Source organism: Candoia aspera, chromosome 1, assembly GCF_035149785.1.
Source record: "Candoia aspera isolate rCanAsp1 chromosome 1, rCanAsp1.hap2, whole genome shotgun sequence".
Taxonomy (NCBI): domain Eukaryota; kingdom Metazoa; phylum Chordata; class Lepidosauria; order Squamata; family Boidae; genus Candoia; species Candoia aspera.
The window spans coordinates 202,965,433-202,983,795 of record NC_086153.1 but is presented as its reverse complement, the minus strand read 5'-3'; the positions used below and the strand labels follow the sequence as shown (position 1 = coordinate 202,983,795).

The window sequence follows — 18,363 nt, the reverse complement described above, 5'->3', positions numbered from 1 at the left end:
TATCCCCACATTCACTTTAAGACCCACACTTGCAAGAATAAACATGTTTTCTTTTTCCCCTGAGAACAAAGAAATGCTACTGCTGGACTATTTTCAGGAAGAAAACGATTAAGCACCCTCTTCTGTTTTCCCAGAATAGATTTTAAAGACAGAAAAGAAAAAAGAAGCTGTTATTATATTGCTGTGTATATGCCAACATTTTTATTATTTGGAGGTAGGATAGGTCTAAAGTTTATTGTCATTATAAAACCGGATACATAAGGATAAATGATTAACCATTTGAACTTTGAACAGTTCTATCTTATTGATGGTTTTTCCAATGTCTTTATTTCACTTAATGCCTCTTTCTCCTCATGGTCTTCTCTTATCATATAGCTTACTGAAACACCTAACTTTCTAGGTCGTAGTTACCAGGTATTTAACTACAAAGCAACACTGGAAAGAAAAAGAGACATAAATTGGCAGAGAATCAGGATTCCCTTACTATCTCATTCTACAAAGCACATACATTTGTTGCATACTTTTATTAAAAGTTAATAGAGTTTTAAAATGTGGAAAGCAAATTGGCTTTTTAAAGGAGCAAGGGGCTCAGATTTCTAAGGAATGCAAATGTATTCCTCATGTTTATAAAATTAACAGTCCTGAAAACTGTGGGCCTAGGAAAAATACTATAAGTCAGTCAGTTTTAACATTACAGTCAGTGGACCACAGTTTGCTTATTTACTACATTTCTACATTGCCACACTTCTGAGGACTCACTGCAGTTTACAATTTAAAATTACAACAGCCATGACAAAGCAATAAATACAAATACAAAGAAACAATTTTAAATGGTTACTGAATCATAAAAATTGATACCAGTGTTATTAGGAGCTTTGCAGACCACACTGTTAGCCCCTAAAGGTCCTTCTGAGCAGTTCTGTTTTACCAGCCTTCTAGGAGAAGAGGGTTCATTTGGATCTCCAAGAGGGAACTGCTCCAGAGGGCTGGGGCAACAGCTGAAAAGCACCCATTTTGCCCCCTTTTCTGAATCTCAACCAGGGGAGGAACCCTCTACCTTCTTCTTGGATGTGTGCACTAGATGGGTAGATTCTATTAGAAACCAAAAACATTACAGCTTCAGTTATACAGTTGCTGTATAAAAGAACAAAAGTACAGGCACAGTGGAAGGCCGTCTTCTTGAACGTTCCCTGGAGATGTACTGGACTATCTCTTCCCTAATCCTTGGTCAGCATTTCCACAGAGGAGCTGATGTAAAATAGTTCCCTTCCACAATAACAAGATGATTTCTAGGACAATAAAACTCAGAGCTGTAACATCATCAGCTGTGCTCATAAGTTCAATCTGATAGCCTCAATACCGTTCATTCTCTTTCTCTTTTAGCAGAATACACAATTTAGCCCATGCATTAATTAACACAGGAGGTGGTAGTGTGGTGAATCTGCACAGCTCTCTCTCTTTTTTAATTACAGGATGGTTTTGAAGCATTTGGCCTTTCTTGTTTCTGATACATGAATAAAGTAAAGATAAATATTAATTAAATGAATAGTAACAAAAGCAGTGAAGCGTTTTAGATGTCTCTTTATATAAATACTAGTTACATATTTAGTAACTAATGGCTAATGATTGCTCTTTTACTTACAGGAAAGATTTCAAGTCAAGAATCCACCTCATACGTATATACAGAAATTAAAAGGCTATCTTGATCCAGCTGTAACTAGGAAGGTAAGAGATGGTCTTTTGTCTCTTTCTCTCACTTAGGGACAGCCATTTTTGCCAAATCACGCAGAAAAGCTTTCTCTGTTTGCCAGAAATGAGGAGGAAAAGAAAGCTATTGTATGTTTTGAATTCTACTGATCTTTTCCAGACACCTTCCTGCTCGATATAGCTCATGCAGTGGTCTGCAGTCCATGAAACCTGTCAGTTTTAAAATTCGTAAAAATAAATGTATTAATATGTAGAGTGCTGACTCTGACTTGATTCATGGAGTATGCCTAACCATAATGCAATCAGGATTATATGCAAACTTGGTTTACTTATTTCAGCCATAGCAATATATGCTATCTGAACAAAAGGTCAGCTCTGTGGTTTACTCCCTGTTCTGGCCTTTGCATATAAAGATGGGAGGAAAGAGTGGCTTTTGTAGAGTATCTCCAATATTCCTGGATCTGTTTTTATACATCCCTTAACATAAGGGGGCAAGGGTTCATTGGGAACACAAAAGGGTTATGCTTTTTCTACCCTGTGCATGTTGCCTTTGAGCTTGATTTCTCATTGCAGGGTTTTTTTCTTTCTTTTAATGTGTGGGTTTGCTTTTAATTTCAAACCTGGTAAACAAAGCATCTTCCCCAGGTCAGCCAGCCACCATGCAGTTGGTTGGGATAGCAGTCAACACTGAAGATGACTAGCGCAAACCCACTCCATTTGTGCATGCCTGGAAACATTTAGAAAGAAGGGTTTCAGCTTAGCCCCTCCCCCCATGTAAGCACTCTTAGTGTGCAAAATGGTCCATACTTTACAAAGAAAATCTGCACTTTTCTTACCCCTAAAGATTTCAGGTCTGGTAATATAACCCAAGAGGAAAAAAAAATAGTAGCCTGATTTGTATGCTGAAGGTATATAAACTGTTGCTGTTGCTGTTGTTTTTATTATCATCATCATCATCATCTTTATCCTGATTTTTCTCAGAGAGCTCAAAGCAACCTAGCATGGTAATGGTGGGGAGCTCCTTCCTAATTGTATCTTGCAACAGTAATGTTGTCAGGTACACTGGGCTGAGAGAGAGAGAAAGAGAGGCACAAAGGCATCCAGTGATCTCTGTATTCAGAAGCAGATTTGAACTTGGGTCTCCCTGTCTAAATTCAACATCCTGACTGCTGCCTTCAATCAGACATTATTTATTTACTTACTTCTCAGTAAGTAAAAATAATAATAATAATAAGATTTAAGAGGCTAGTTCCATCAATGCTCAAAACAGGCTTGTTCACTACATGCTTTTATTTATTTTTTATTTTAAATAAACATAGCTTATTTAGTTCTAATATATCTGGTTGAGCACTGAAGGTTGTATTGGCAAGTTAAAGGCAAATAATTATATATTATTTAGAGGTGGTGAAGAAAAGAGATGCACAGTTATGTGTGTGATAAGAGCACATACAAGCCACAAGTTCAAATCCAGATTTAACTAAAAGGGCCTGGTAGAGTTCAGGCTCAGCTGGTCATGTGGTGTCCTCTCCCCTGAGAATTGAAACATTCATTTAAAGGAAGAAATTGCCTCCTTGAGCCCTCTTCCAATTCACATTCTATTTGAAAAAATGGGAGATTTATTTTAATATAACTTAGTACTCTTGATAACTGCCCAGAGTCCCCTTTTTGGGAGAGATGGGCGATGATAGAAATTTGACAAACAAACAAACAAATAAACCTGCACTATAGAAATACAGCATGTCCGGCAAGCTTGGTATAAGCTTGATGTCATTTATATGATCCTCCATTTATATGATCCTCCAGAATAATTTCGTTAATGTAAGCACTGTAGTGAGTCTTCTAGGCATTAGGTTGACACATTGCACTAAGACTTGGATATTGAACAAATCCTGAAGGGTGGCTTCAAATAATGCTAATCCTTTCAGACTACTTCGTTCCCTCCACCTACTCTTCAGGGTTGGGAAAAGGGAGAAAAAATAGTGTTGGACACTTTCAGTGCAGCTGTCCCAGGTCTCACTCATACTACTGGTATGGATAAGTGATAAGTCATTGACTGAGAAATGACCATCATCAATCCATTAGACAGTGTTTATAAAGGAGCACAGTATAATTCTTTGAAGCACAGCTGTAAACTATGTGAAGTACCATTCATCTTTTGAGATTAGTATGAGGACCTTTTTCAAGGCTTGTCAGGGCAGTGCTATGGACGGTAATGCTAAGATTCTTTATCAACAAGTCCAGAACTCCAGTGTGACCATATAAACCAAAGCTGGGCAACCTTTTGGTGGCCATGAGCCACATTCAATATTTTTAAGAGGGGGAAAGTGGAAAGCTCTGCAGAGGATTTTAATTTTTTTTCCTCTTGAGTTTTTTAGAGGCTGTGTTTATACTGTTTTTTAAAAAACTATTCATTTTATTTGGAAATTACATTATAATGTCCATGTGTTTCCTGCTTCACAACAGGCAGGGAATCACACTGCCGGTTTTCAGAAATTGTGTCACAAACATTGAGTGGAAGCTTTGGGTGTTGCAAAAAAATGAAATGTGAGGATGCAGGTTGCCTATCCCAGTGCAGACTGCTGAAGTATTCTAACAGAACAGTTTTCATCAAGTTATAGTTTGTTCTTATTACTCTATCCAGATTGCTGTGTTCCTTTGTGGGAATCTATCCTCCCCCCCCACCCCCAGAAGAGCTTGATCATCTGTATCATCCTGGGAAATATTATATGTGTACAAATCATAGGGAAGATGATTATCTGTAAAGGACCTTTTCTGTTATTCTCAGGGTAGAATATTGGAAGGTTTGGTTAGAAAAAAGTATTTGTCTGTGGGTGGGATATGTGTGTATGTGTTTAAAAAGACTCAGAAGAGTTGTCCTATTTATCATTTTTTAAAAAGTATGTCCTGCTCTTAGTTTGATTCTAACAATCAAACTAAGGATTGTTTGGATTACTGTTTTAACACGCATTTTACCTTTTCCCAATCTCTTTTCTCCAGATGGTTTGGGTCTATAATTCCCAGAATTCTCAGCCAACAATTTATTATTTGTTAAATGTGTATACCACAAACTCTCATAGGGCGTATAATAGCTTGTAACAAAACATACAATACAACAAAACATCCATAGTACATAAGTGCCAAATATTCAAAAGTAAACGTCAACAACATCAATAATTACAATACCAATGACAATACAGTAGTAACAATGTATGGTATACAAACAACCAGTGTCAAACAACCATTCCCCCAAAACCTTCCAGAAGTGTTTGTTCCTGCCTTCTGGGAGGCTGGGTTCAAGAGGAAGCTTTTGAGGGCAACAGTCCCATGATACACAAACAGTGTTTTCTGCCTCATGGAACTGGGACACCACCAGCAGTTTCTCCCAGGATATCTTGAAGGACACTAGATTTGTTTCATGATAGTAAGAAGATAAAATATACAATTGTCATTCTTGTTAATTTAGACATCATACAAGTATTGTTTTTTTCCTCTCTTGTAAATTCTAGAAATTTAGGAGAAGAGTTCAAGAATCTACACAAGTTTTACGGGAACTAGAAATTTCTTTAAGGACTAATCACATTGGGTAAGTTTTTAAAAAGGAATTATATTTGGGGAAATGATTTGGGGTATAACCAATACAAATTTAATTTATTATCACTGTTGTTATTGCATTGCGTGAGAATCCCATGACTGACTTCAAAGAACCTCTAGAGTTCCTTTGAGTTCAGCTTGAAAAGTGACATCTGTGGAATAGAATAGGTTCATCCCAAGGCCCTGTGGCTTAGGGATGTACTTTAGTTTTATAGAAGCATTGTGCTTCTCAGGGAAGGAAAATTAAGGAATAAGCAATTTCAACAAATGCAGAGTTGCTTAAAAACAAATTATGTTTTACCATCCCCTCAGTAGATCTCAGAAACTGCTTTTGTTAAAGAATTCTGGTTTTGCCTTCTTCCTCCCCCTCCAGGTTTTGCAGTGGAGTGAAATTGACCATGAAATACCAATGCTAGGCCAACATTTCTAAGAGATAATTGGCAGTAAAGTGAAGATTTAGGTAGTATTTTTGAGATAAGAAGCCAGTGAAATCTGTAAGCAATTGCAGCAGTTTTGCCATCACTTAAACTCCAGATTTCAGCAGTATTTGCTAAGCCAAATACTTTACAGAAGTCAATCTTTCTCCTTTCATTTTTTTTTCTGCTGACTCTTTGAAAATGCTAGTCATTGTGATGTGATGACAGTTGTTAGCTGTGACGTCTTATTAGAGATTACACCTGCCAGATTCATTAGGATCTGGACATCATCCGTGTCTGCTGAGGAAGACGTTTAAATGTAACTTAACTGTTAGCTGAGCAAAGTAATTGTATGTTACTTACACTGCTTTTGCACATAACTTACTGGAGAGAAGAAATAGTGACTCCCTACACATAGTGAAATCTCTCTCACATTTTAAGTATCCCATGATGTTCTTCATCATTTCCTTTAATGATCTCTATTTGTTGTTGCATTTAATTTATACTTCCCCATTCTTGAATAGCGAGCAAGACAGAGTGATGACTAGATCAGCTGCACAGCACTTTGCATGTGTTTCAGGTTTTAGATCTTTGGTTGGCATTGCATAACCACTGTATGCCAGTAGATAAGATACGGTTATATGACTTGTATAATGAGATCTAAATAGCATTAACCCATTATTTAATGGGGGGCTCTGTAGTTCACTGTCAGTAGTCCAAGGTATGTTTCTTCCTCAAGACTGATTAGGCTGTTTTCCTAATGCTGTATGCAAGGTTTCCTGTTCAAGGAAGGTGAGATGTTAGAGGGAAGATTCCCTTATTGGTAAATCAAATGCTATTTGGAGATCTTGTATAAATATTTAGTTATGTCAGTGTAGCAAGCCATGGAGATGACTTTGAGAAACTGTTAGAAAGAACCCAAATGCACAAAAACATGCTCTGAGCCAGGGGTAAAGGGAAAGTAATAGGAAGAGACTACCAGGGAGTCAGGGCTCCTCCCTGGGATGTAAGAAGGAGGGGAGGGAAAACACAGACTGGCAATATTCTGTTACAGCCTCTCTCAATAAAGTATAGCTCTAGTCTTCTTGAGGAGTGTGTTTCCTGATCTGGTCAGCCTCAAAAGGCTGACAATCAGGTGGAAAGCCAGTTAGCATTGTTCAGTTGGAATCCAAATAGAATATTCAGAATTTGATTCTATTGAATTGTTGAATAATAGAACAGACTATAATGAGGTATAATTGCTATAGTTTGAGTCCCATTCCCCCTGCAAAAATGCTTCTGGAAATTCAAAATCCATATGGTTTTATTTTGGCATAGTTCAATAGGTTGGATACATTACTTGATTTGTTTTGTTCCATCTGCATGTACTGCTTTGGTGCATAAAAACTTGAAAAAAATTAAATCTCCAGTAGCATCATCACCATCATCACCATCATCATCGGCAATGGTGGTCCCAGTGCTTATTGGCACACTGGGTGCCATACCAAAAAGCCTTGGACGCTGCTTAGAAAATCTGCGCATTGACAAAGTTTCCTTCTGTCAATTACAAAAGGCCACACTGCTTGGGTCTGCACATATACTATACCGATACATTACAACGTCCTAGGTTCTTGGGAAGAACTTGATGTGAAGGAAGGCCACCACCAGCCAAAGAACTGGCAGCCGTGATTTCACGTTGTGTATATAATTAATCAATCAATCAATCAATCAATAACCAGTTTGCTGACCTCTAATGATATTCCCAAACCCTGCATAAAGTAGACAGTCACACTCAAGATAATGTTGGAGTTGGCTCTGAAAATACAGTTCTCAGGCTTTTATCTTTCTCAAGTTTCTGAGTAAGAAATGAGCACCTTTTCTATCCTGTAATGTTTGGTTTGTGTACAGATATAAATACTGTGATCTCTTTTGATGATTGTTTTGCCAGGTGGGTCAGGGAATTTTTGAATGAAGACAATAAAGGCCTAGATGTTTTGGTGGAGTATTTGTCTTTTGCACAGTATGCAGTCACGTAAGTATAATATGATCCACACATTCACAATTTGAGGAAGGGAGAAGGATATTATAAGTGCATCCTATTGCAGTAAAGGGTGAACACAGTTGGTGCAAAACCCTGTTATTCAAATAATTATATGTCTGTCTTCCAAAGGTGGCTGTCATAAAGTCTCTGTTCTCTGTTATGCCAATTGCCCTGCTCACTTCAGGGAGAATAAATGGTAGTGTCAATTCTGGAAACATTGGAAAGCTGTGATAAATTGTTATTATGTGCTGAGATCTACTGTATCCACAGCCAAGTCTTCAGAATGTGCAGTGAAAGCCAACTCAAATGTTCATACAGCAACAGGACAAACAAAAGCATGGGGGATTGCGGGTGAGGCATACAGGAAGTTGCCTTATTCCAAGTGGCTTCTTCTAATTTATCTGAAGTTTCCTGATGTCCATCTCCTTCTTTCTGAGTTCCTTTTAAGTCAAGATGCCAGAAATAAAATGTGGGACCTTCTGCTTACAAAGTGTGTGGTCTACCACTGAGCTGTAGTCTCTCCCCAAAGTAGATGTTTGCCTGCTCCAATTTGCAGAAGGAGATTTCATTTCTTTGCTGTGTTGAGGTCCAAACATTAATGTGGACAAAACCTGTGAATTCCATGTTGTGTGCTACAGCAGAAAGAGAAGCCCACAATGGTCATGCTGCTGCTTCTTTCCCTGCTTCTTGCTAATTCTTGAATCAGTCCGCAGACTCAGCAGTGAGAGGAAGCAAGCAGGCTGCCTGTAAGCTCCCGGTGAAAAATCCCCCTACAATGCTGTCCTTCTACTGATGGGAGGCGGCTTGGGCAGTTCTTCAGAGCCCCCTTTCCTTCCCTGCAATGAGGGGAAGGAGCATGTACAGAACAAGAGATTTCTGCTTCGCTTGCATGTCTTCTAGATCAGGATCAAATGTTCCAAGATGCAAAAAAGCATAATGTTTAGGCTGGAAACCTAAGAAACATGCTTCTACTGTTGGATAAGAAAAGGCCAAAATTGTGTTAAAGGAATAAATGAAGTAAGAAGAACGGCACGTGGCAGGAAAACAACTGACTTTAAAAACAACAGCTGCGTTCTCACATAAAACAACCATAATGTGGTTTGTTTGGGATTTTTTGATGTGATGTGTGAATCTGTCTGCAGAAGGAAGCTGCAGTTTACAAATCATATGGGATGAGTTCTGCACATCATGCCAAGCAAAAAACCAACAAACCATATTATGACTTCAGGTTCTGTTTGAACCAGCCTCTCAAATAAAAGCAAGCAGCTTTACTTACCATCCATTCCTCCTCACATACTAAGTTGGGGAAATAGCCTCAAAGTCTGTGTAAGAGGATGACACGATTCTCCTTTCAACCAGCAGTACATTAGACAAGGGCTGAGAAATAAACTAAACAAAGGAAGATTTGTCATGATTACAGTAATGTATTACATATGTTTGGAGTTTGCCCGTGGCCAACATATTGGAAGAAATATTTCCATTGCATATTGACAGTTGAAAGTAATTAGAATACACCGTTTATTTATTTATTTTTAAAAAGAGGTGCATTCTTGAAATTTCATCTCTATTACAGTACAGAAAGTTTTTTTTTATCTTCCAAGACATTAAGCAAAATTGAACGTAGAGTCTCTGTAAAGTAGGTAGAGTCTCTATAAAGTTGTATGACTTTTTCCCCCATTCCTTGTGACAGCCCTTTTTCCCCCATTTCAAGATAAAAATTTATTGTGAAATGTACATGAAACCAGCATGTCCGTTGTGTTTCAGCTCAAAGGCAAATGTATTTACATGGTTTTCTGCCACTTTATTGTTGTAATCTATTGGACATTTCTGAGTTCTGCAGCAGGAAAAAAAAGCTGTCTCCTTCTCATTGGCATATGAAGTGTCTATTTTCTTTCAGATTTGACTTTGAAAGCTTGGAAAATAATATGGAAAACTCAGTGGACAAATCTAAACCATGGAGTCGATCCATTGAAGATCTCCATCGAGGAAGTAACTTACCGTCTCCAATTGGCAATAGTATTTCCTGTTCTAGCAGGCATTCTACTCTAAGGTAAGATGAAGAAATAAAATTGAAGGGGGATTGCTTCATCATGCTGAGTTACATCATAACATTTTAACATGGAGGGCCAGTTTTGTTACAGTCTTTGCCCTTTTTGAGACACATCTATTTTTGTTAACATCCATATTGATCTCCTGAGCTAAGTTTGAATTATTATTTTGTGATGTTTTTGGTGCTTGGCTAATAAGCACTGCATTCCCTCCTTCCATTTATTTGGGTTGTGAAACTGTAACACAGTAAGGGGTGGTAACTTTGTCATCAACATTCCTGATCAGAAAATGTGTGGTCACTAGGTTATCCTTTAGTATACTTGCCTGGATAGAGGGGAGCACAGGAGCAGGACCAGCAGAGCAGATTCTCTGCTCCCAGAACATTTCTGAAATGGGTTGGGCCAAACCTTTTGGGCTGTTCTTGTGGTTTGGGGATTTTAAAAGGCAAAATGGGTTTCTTAAACCTTTTCATTTCACCCCTTAATTGGCCAACCTTGGCCCTACCCATTTTGATGATGTTGATGTCACTGGTCAATACAACCTGTTGCCAAACCAATTAAAATGTTTCCCCAGCTGCAAGAATGTTGTTCACCTCTACACTACACAATCTTAGTTGATTGGGCAGAACAATGGCCAAAAGAAGGCTATTGGCTTTATATAGAGAGATTTCACCTTCTCATAGGATTGCAAAACTTGTAAATAGATGACTTACCGGTTTAAAAATATATAATTATTTGCCTTCAAACTATTGCTGCTTTATATTGCCTCACTAGCTGATCAGTGTTATGGATTCTGATGTATATATGCCTTCAAGTCAGTGTTGACACCTGACAACTGCCTGGACTAGTGCCTGCAAATTTCTTGGCAAGGTTTTTCGGAAGTAGTTTGCCCTTCCCTGCCTCCTAAAGCTGAATGTGACTGGCCCAAGGTCACCCAGCTAGCTTTGTGCCTAAGTGAGGACTGGAACTCACAATCTCCCAGTTTCTGGCTTGGTGCCTTAACTACTATACCAAACTAGTTCTTCATATAAATCTGGTTCAATTTTGGGGGACATAGTCCCTGATTCTAAATAAATATTTTGTAAGTCTGAGTACAAACCTATGCATGTATCCAGCATGATCTCATTAAGAATAGTCTCTTATAAGTGCTTATGGGATTGCAGCTTCAGTACTAGAGAAGGACCATCCTATTCAGTAATTTTACCTATAGCAATTTAGCTAGAACTGAGTTCATCTTAAAGGGTTCAGCGTGTTCATTGCTACTCAGAGTCCTGTAGCTATCATATACGGTAGTAATTCTTGCTCAGTACTTGGGACTGGTCCAGGCAGTCTCAGGAAGTCCACACTGACTTGAAGGTGTGTGCAGATACACACACACACACACACAAAGGGCGCAGGTATTAAATATCACATGATTTTAAATTTACTGCCCCACCCTTTATATTACAAACTGCCAAGAGTTAATGGGAGTGTGGTAGTATAAAAATAAAGTAATTCCATTATTTTTCTACAAACATAATGTACAGACAGTCAGGATATATCAATGGGCTTAGAGCAGATGTCTATAGAAGGATAAGTTGCAAGAGGTACATTCAGTTAAAATGAAGGTGCAAAAGATAAAGGTTAAGCTGCTAGCTATAGATTTGAGTGAAGAATTTGGCAAAGAAGAAGGAATTATATAGCTTGAAATTTCTGATTGGCTAAATAATTTGGACAGTTTTCTCTGCAGGGTTAAACTAACTGTTAGGATATTTAATAATCCTCAGGAAATCCAGTTGAACAATACTTGTGCTTTTGGAATGCTGCCTTTTTAGGAAACATCTTTAAAAAGCAATAAATCAGTTGTGTGCCTAACACATAATGTTCTCAATATCTGTGTGTCTGTATTTGTATCCAAAATGCAAAATTCAGATGCAGATTGTCTAAATTCACTCTTTTAGTCTTCATTTTCCTGTATCTTCTTTCTGTAAACATCCTCTTCCTTCTGTATCAGTTTCAGTTTCTATTATTTTGTTATTCTTTCTCTGGTTCACCGTTTTTTCTTTTTCTCATGTCTTATCTATCTATCTATTTAAGCAGCCCAACTCCACTGGGATTCTTTTACTGTAAACCACCCAGAGTCCCCCATGAGGTGGAGATGGGCGGTGAATAAATTTATAAATAAATACAAATAAATAAAAATTCTTTTCTCCATCACACTTATCCATGCCTCAAAAACACCATCCAAATAGTTTTGTTGTCCTGAAGGGCCTCCAGAGTAACTTTTCACCTAGCTGCTTCTGGAATGGCTTCAGCTTACAGTCCAGTTGCCCAGCAGAGTTCTAATTTTTTTTTTTTTTGCATTCAAACTTGCTTTTAATTGCTACTGCTTCCATTTAAAGCAGCATGTGGGGCACCTAATAAAAATGGTTGAGTATTTAAAATACATGCAAGCATGTTTTTGCAAAGTAAAATATAACCTTAGCATTATATTTAACATTAGAGTTGAAATGTTAATTACGTTTAATGTTTTAATGTTAATTAGATCTAACTTTAGAGTTGAAATGGTTTATTTTTCCTCAGAGCTGGGATGTATTGTTCCAACATGCACAGCATATCTGTGTATTTCAGGTATAAAATATATTCTCCGTGATGGGGTTTTTTTTTTCCTCATTTATATTGTATGTTCAGTGAAGAGAATACAGTCTCATTTATTTTAGGCCAAAGGGAGATCCCGACTGCTTGCAGTTTCTGTTTATTGCAAATTTGTTAGTTATGTCAAAGCTAACATAGAGTGCCCTGGTTTTTTTATTAGCATTGGAGGCAGAGATACACATTTGAAGGAAACGGTGACTCTCTTGCTGTAAAACTACAGGAGTAATTTCAGTGCCTATGTCAATTGCAGTCTCCAAACAGTTGTGGAAGTGGACTTTGAAATAAGTTTTCCTGCATTTTTTATTCTGTGCTCAACGAAGTGTAAGGGGCATGAATTGCCTTGTAGTCTGCTGATTATGGCAGCAGCTGAGTTGGAAAGGCTAGAAGGCAGATCCCTTGAGCCCAAAGGTTCTGATACTCGGGCTGATTATAGAGGTTGCATGATACTGGCTTTCAATGGAAGTCTGCAGGACTGGGAGCGTTTTCTGTATTCATTAGTATTCTACTAATTCTAAAGATTTCAGTCCAGGTGTTGAGACACTGATCATTCTACCCATGCCAGTACATTTGGGCTTTGTACCCTTTTGTGAGACTTGCTTCCTGGTCAGCTGAACTACATTAGATGAGTTAGTATAATGGCTAATATTTATCTTTAGTGTTAAAGATGAAAGCGAAAACCATTTTAGAATATAGTAATTAGCTTTTGTTTGGCAAGGTTGAATAGTACCACATTGTTTGATACTGAAGATAAACATGTTAATAAAAGTATATTTTCCTAATGGCTTGGGACGTAATGAACTCAGTTGTGTTTGAATTAGGCCAGAGGTTGATTTTATAAAGTGCTTGCCAGTGCTCTCTCCCTCACAAAGCATGTTGTCCATGAATGGTAAATCAATTAGCAGATGGAACCCACTGGAGAATTAGGCATAGATCCAAAGGACTGTGTGAAGGAGAGGGCAGTGCAGCCATGCATGCAGTTGAGCTGCTAACCCAGTGTTTTTCAAACTTGGCAACTTTAAGGTGTGTGGACTTCAACTCCCAGAATTCCCCAGCCAGCACTACTTTGAGATCTCTGGGAATCAACTCCTCCTCAGCCTCCCTAAGTAACTGCATTTGGAAGAGAATGGAATAAAAAGGGTGCTTTAAAACATTTTCTGAATCTTGTCCAGGATTATGCATTTAAAATATATCTATGGAGGAGAGTTTTTAAGAGACTGAAATATCCTGCGGTAATAGTCTCATCGTGAGGGACATGGCTGTATGTCTGTTATTATGGGAACATGGATGATAAGAAGATAAAAAATAGAATCAACCCCTGATGAGTCATGGATACATCAATAGTATAAAGTTTCTCTCAAGTGGAGTTCAATTCCTGATGTCTTTCCCCTCCCAATTTTTAAATTAATTTTATTTAATATGTCAAAAGAGTATAAATAAAATGAATATTAGTAAAAAAAAAAGATACAGAACATAAGAAAACAAAAGATAAGGTAATTATCCCCATTGGACTTGAAACTGAACAGACTTGGTTAGCACAGTACAAATCACTAACAAAACTATAAACAGTAAGTAGTATATTAGATCAGTAGGTCTTTGGATGTGGCAGAAATCCATATATAACATTAAAAGCTAAGAACGATTTCCACCTAGAGTTGAATTCTGCATCCTATTTATGTCGTTTATGTTCATCTGCATCAGATTTACTTTTTATGTAGAAAGTTATTCTTGACTTTTCAAGTCCTAATGTCTTACTGGACAATACAAATGTGGATAGACATTGCCTTCTTCCAGAATGTTTTTTCAACTCCTTTGTCTAGCTTTGAAATTTCCTAGTGGTCTCCTTTCCAAGTTCTGGCCCTGCTTAGCTTTTTTGAGATCAGATAGGGTTGGCTGTGACATGGAATAGATAGATGTAAAATATTCTCAGTAAGGAAGTGTTTTATGTGCTTATTTATTTTGATTTATATGGCCACCCATGTGGCTCAGGATGGCTAATAACAAATTAAAAACAGCAAATAATAAATCAAACAATTCTGGCTTGTTTGGCTGTAGATAGTTGTAAATGAGTGATTCTTGGAAAGAGACTGAAAAATAACTTATTCTGAATGAATAAGCGTTTTTGATGGATATTAATCAGCACAACAGTGATTAATTATGTAGATAGTGCACTCTGGCAGAATGACAAGATCTGACAGATACCATGTTAAAAGTAAAGTAAAAGGTAAATACGTTCATGCCTTTGTGAACTCAATTTCCTTTTGAAAAGAAATCTCCTTCCTTAATCTCAAAAAGGTAGTGGTGTGCAGACTTCAGGGAAATGGAAATACTTGGAATTATTGTATTCTAGTACCTCAGTGCTAATCTCAAAACCCTTAGAATTCCTCATCTGTAATAAAATAATATAATGCAGTTGTGATCATTGTAAAAGATTTTCCACTGAAATGTCATATCACATAAAATTTACTTTGCTGAGGAATGCATTTTTCAACAACTGAAAGTAGATGGGAAAATGATGGCTGTAATTAACACTGTTATTATGATGACTGATTATCAGCATTGTCCTTAATTAGGAGGTTATTTGCAAATCTTCCCAGGTGATTACAAAGCTAAAAAAAAATCTGGTTTCTTAAATTTTGATTAAAACCCAGTAGCTGACCTGATTATCTTTTGTTGATAGGTATAACACCTTACCTAGCAGAAGAACACTTAAAAATTCAAGATTAGTGAGTAAAAAGGATGATGTTCATGTCTGCATCATGTGTTTGCGTGCCATCATGAATTACCAGGTATCTGAATTTCAGAAATTCTTTGGTGGGGTAAGATTCTGAAACATTGCCATAATGGGGTTTCTTTTCTCAGTCAAGGAAGTAACTCTCTTAAAGTCTTTATTAAAAGTGGGGACTGCTATGTCACGGGAAAAAAATATATGGGTAATCCCCACTTAGCGATGGTAATTGGGACTGGAATTTCCATCGCTAAGCAACACGGTCATAAAGTGTGACATTACATAACTGTGTCGCTTAGCGATGGAAATTCCAGCACTTCCATTTGCCATTGTTAAGCTAATCCCATGCCACTGTTAAGCACAGTGTCATGTGGCCTCCATTTGTGACCTCTTGCTGGTTTCCCCATTGACTTTGCTTGTAGGAAGCGAGCAAAGATGGTCACAAATGGTGATCAAGTGACCACAGGACGCTGCAGTGTCATAAGTATGAGGACTGGTTGTAAGTACCACTCATTCAACACTGTCATAAGTTCAAACAGTCGCTTAACAAGTGGTTGTTAAGCAAGGACCACCCGTATACATTATTTCAGGTACCAGAGCAGAAACGTTCTGGCAGAAAAACCCAGCATTTTTTAGCAGTTATGCTCATTAAATGTTTACTGGTAAATGTGCTGGTTACTAGTAAATGGAGACTGGTCAGTTCTATTGCAGTTGAAGCCAGCCTAGATGTGCCATATTGGAGTGCTATTTTTGGTGTTAAGAAAGAAACAACTGTTCATCTCTATCACAATCATGAGAGCAGTAGCAGGGAAAGCTGCTTATTTTTTGAGGAAAAAAGGGGGCATGTAATGACTTCTGTGCCTATATATTACAGCATTGAAAAAAGTTATTTAACTAATATTTACTCTTTGGCCATAGCAATAATTGATTTTGCTTGTTCTGTGTAGAGAGGGCAAAGCTAGGTAAAAATACTGAAGTCTTTATTGATGCAAAGGTAGTGCTATAAATGTATGCTAAAATGCCCCAATTTGCTTTTTTTTTACACTTTTTAAAGATTGCAGCAGCTGAATTTTGTTTTTATTTTAGTATGGCTTCAATATGGTCATGTCACACCCCCATGCTGTTAATGAAATTGCACTAAGTCTGAACAACAAGAATCCCAGGTAAAGATCTCGTTTGTGTTTAATTTTTTTGACATGGCTGTTGTTTTTTCTGGTAAAAAAATAGTTCTGCAAGAACTTCATTTGCATACTGTACCATCTCCAATTGAGACTGATTTGTTTTAATCTTGTACTTTCTAGACATGAATAGGCCTAGAAATGATTTTGTAAATTCTGTTTGCATTCGTGTAAAAACTTAAGGAGACTTTAATGCAGGGCTTAAGAAAGTACTGAATATTTGTAAATCTTGCTTGAAGCTGTTGGCAGGGTCAGCCCTTGAAACAGCGACATTCAGAATATTGTTCTCCGATGTCACTGCATCTCTCTTTCAAAAGCTGAGTCATCACGTCATTCTAATGGGTTTCTCTCTCCCTTTTCTGCACAGAACAAAGGCTCTGGTCTTAGAACTGCTGGCAGCTGTTTGTCTCGTACGAGGAGGGCATGAAATCATTTTGTCTGCCTTTGACAATTTTAAAGAGGTAAATCACTCAATTTTGTTGGAGGGAGTTCCGTGCTTTGCACAAGTTCTCTGGATAAGGTCTGGCAACTTGGTGGTTGGCCTCTGCCTCGGAAACAGCTACTGTAGCTGCTTGAGTTGGACAGACTGACATCTTACTCCTCTTTGCAACACCCAGTTCAGACACAGTCCAGAAAAAAATGTCCTGATTAAAGTGAGGCTACTATGCTTCATAATGCACATTTGTTTATAGAAACCTTTATATTCCACCTTGCAAATAAAAGCTTAAATCATATCAACTGATCTTTCCTCCACATGCCAGCTCTTGAGCAGTCTTCTCTCACTCTTTCTCCCCTCTTTTGACCCACTATGCTTATCTTAACCAAAATGAGTACGCTATTTCAGAAGGGAAATGGAAATATTTTAAATATATTTTCCAGTATTTGGCTTTGTTTTTTATTTTGTTTTAAATGCTAAAATTAAATTACTCAGGACTGCTGAGCAGAAGCAGATGAACATGTTGTTATTATGAATGTTGTAGAGGTAGAGTCCTAACCTTCCACTTCTACACTTACTTGCTTTTAAGATAGTATAGATGGTTTGTTGCCAAAGCTGTGGAAAAGCTTATGTAGATGACCACAATGTGTACCCTGATCATGATATTGTTTCTGTGGAATCATCTTATATGGAAGTTACAAATTAAAGGTTTATTATTCTGCAACTTTAATGTTTATGGAGAACTAAGAGTCAGAACAAATGATGCTAAGGAGAACAAAACCAGAAAGATGTTTAAAAGTGAAATTAAACAGCAGATTGACAGTTGCTCAACAATGAGATGGTGCTTTCCATATTCATAAAATACTATGGAAGTACTGTAGGCCAGCCTTTCTCAATGTCCTCCAACTGTGTGGGACCGACAGCTTCCAGAGTTCCTAGCCAGCCATGTAATTGACCACCTGGAAGGCTCTAAACTGGGGAAGCCCACTCTTTCTTGAGAGAATAAATAATAGTGAATGAAATTCATGCATCTGCTATTATTCCTTTCTTCTTATTATGTTGGGCAATATTCAGTAATGGGGTGTGGCACCAGCACACTGTCCCAATGGCAGGGTAGGAATAGAGTGCTGGAGGATCATTTCCCCAGCAACAATTTTTCTAGTTTAAGTGCTGGAAAAATATAATATTGATGAAACGGAAGGAGATTCTTGAGAAAAGACACCTGGCTGTTCTACAAGTGATGAGGAAGAACCTTGCATTTATTGCAGGAAAAAAGCTGGCCCAGAAAAGCAGCTAAATTATATTGTCACTGAAAAAAGGCTTGCTGCTCTCTATGTATTAATATGTCTTCCCCCCAGTCACAGATTTAATACATTGTATTTATTATATACCAATATTGTTTGACCGTTGAGTGTCAAAAGAACACAGAAGATCTTTACTTTATTAGAATGATAAATGAAGGCCTGTTAACTTTTATTTATGAACAGCTGAGTAGGCAGGAAGTCAAGCAGACATTTGGAACTGGTTCCAGTAGTTTAATCTAATTTAATCCTCTCTTTAAAACATCCTGGATTAAATAAATTTCAAATACATTGCAGTTATCTTAAA

General features: G+C 37.6%; 1 protein-coding gene across 6 annotated transcripts in view; it reads left to right on the top strand.

Moving 5' to 3' along the window:
- FMNL2 (formin like 2) overlaps positions 1 to 18,363 on the top strand; it is a 208,735-nt gene that overhangs the window by 143,115 nt on the left and 47,257 nt on the right. For all 6 annotated transcript variants that reach the window (XR_010068928.1, XM_063318359.1, XM_063318356.1 and 3 more), the window contains exons 3-9: positions 1,645 to 1,725; positions 5,214 to 5,290; positions 7,642 to 7,725; positions 9,632 to 9,784; positions 15,094 to 15,202; positions 16,228 to 16,304; positions 16,687 to 16,780. Coding sequence is in view for 5 of the 6 variants with exons in the window: in XM_063318359.1 (XP_063174429.1) it covers positions 1,645 to 1,725; positions 5,214 to 5,290; positions 7,642 to 7,725; positions 9,632 to 9,784; positions 15,094 to 15,202; positions 16,228 to 16,304; positions 16,687 to 16,780 (675 nt within the window). In the remaining variant the exon portion in view is untranslated. The remainder of the gene's footprint in view (positions 1 to 1,644; positions 1,726 to 5,213; positions 5,291 to 7,641; positions 7,726 to 9,631; positions 9,785 to 15,093; positions 15,203 to 16,227; positions 16,305 to 16,686; positions 16,781 to 18,363) is intronic.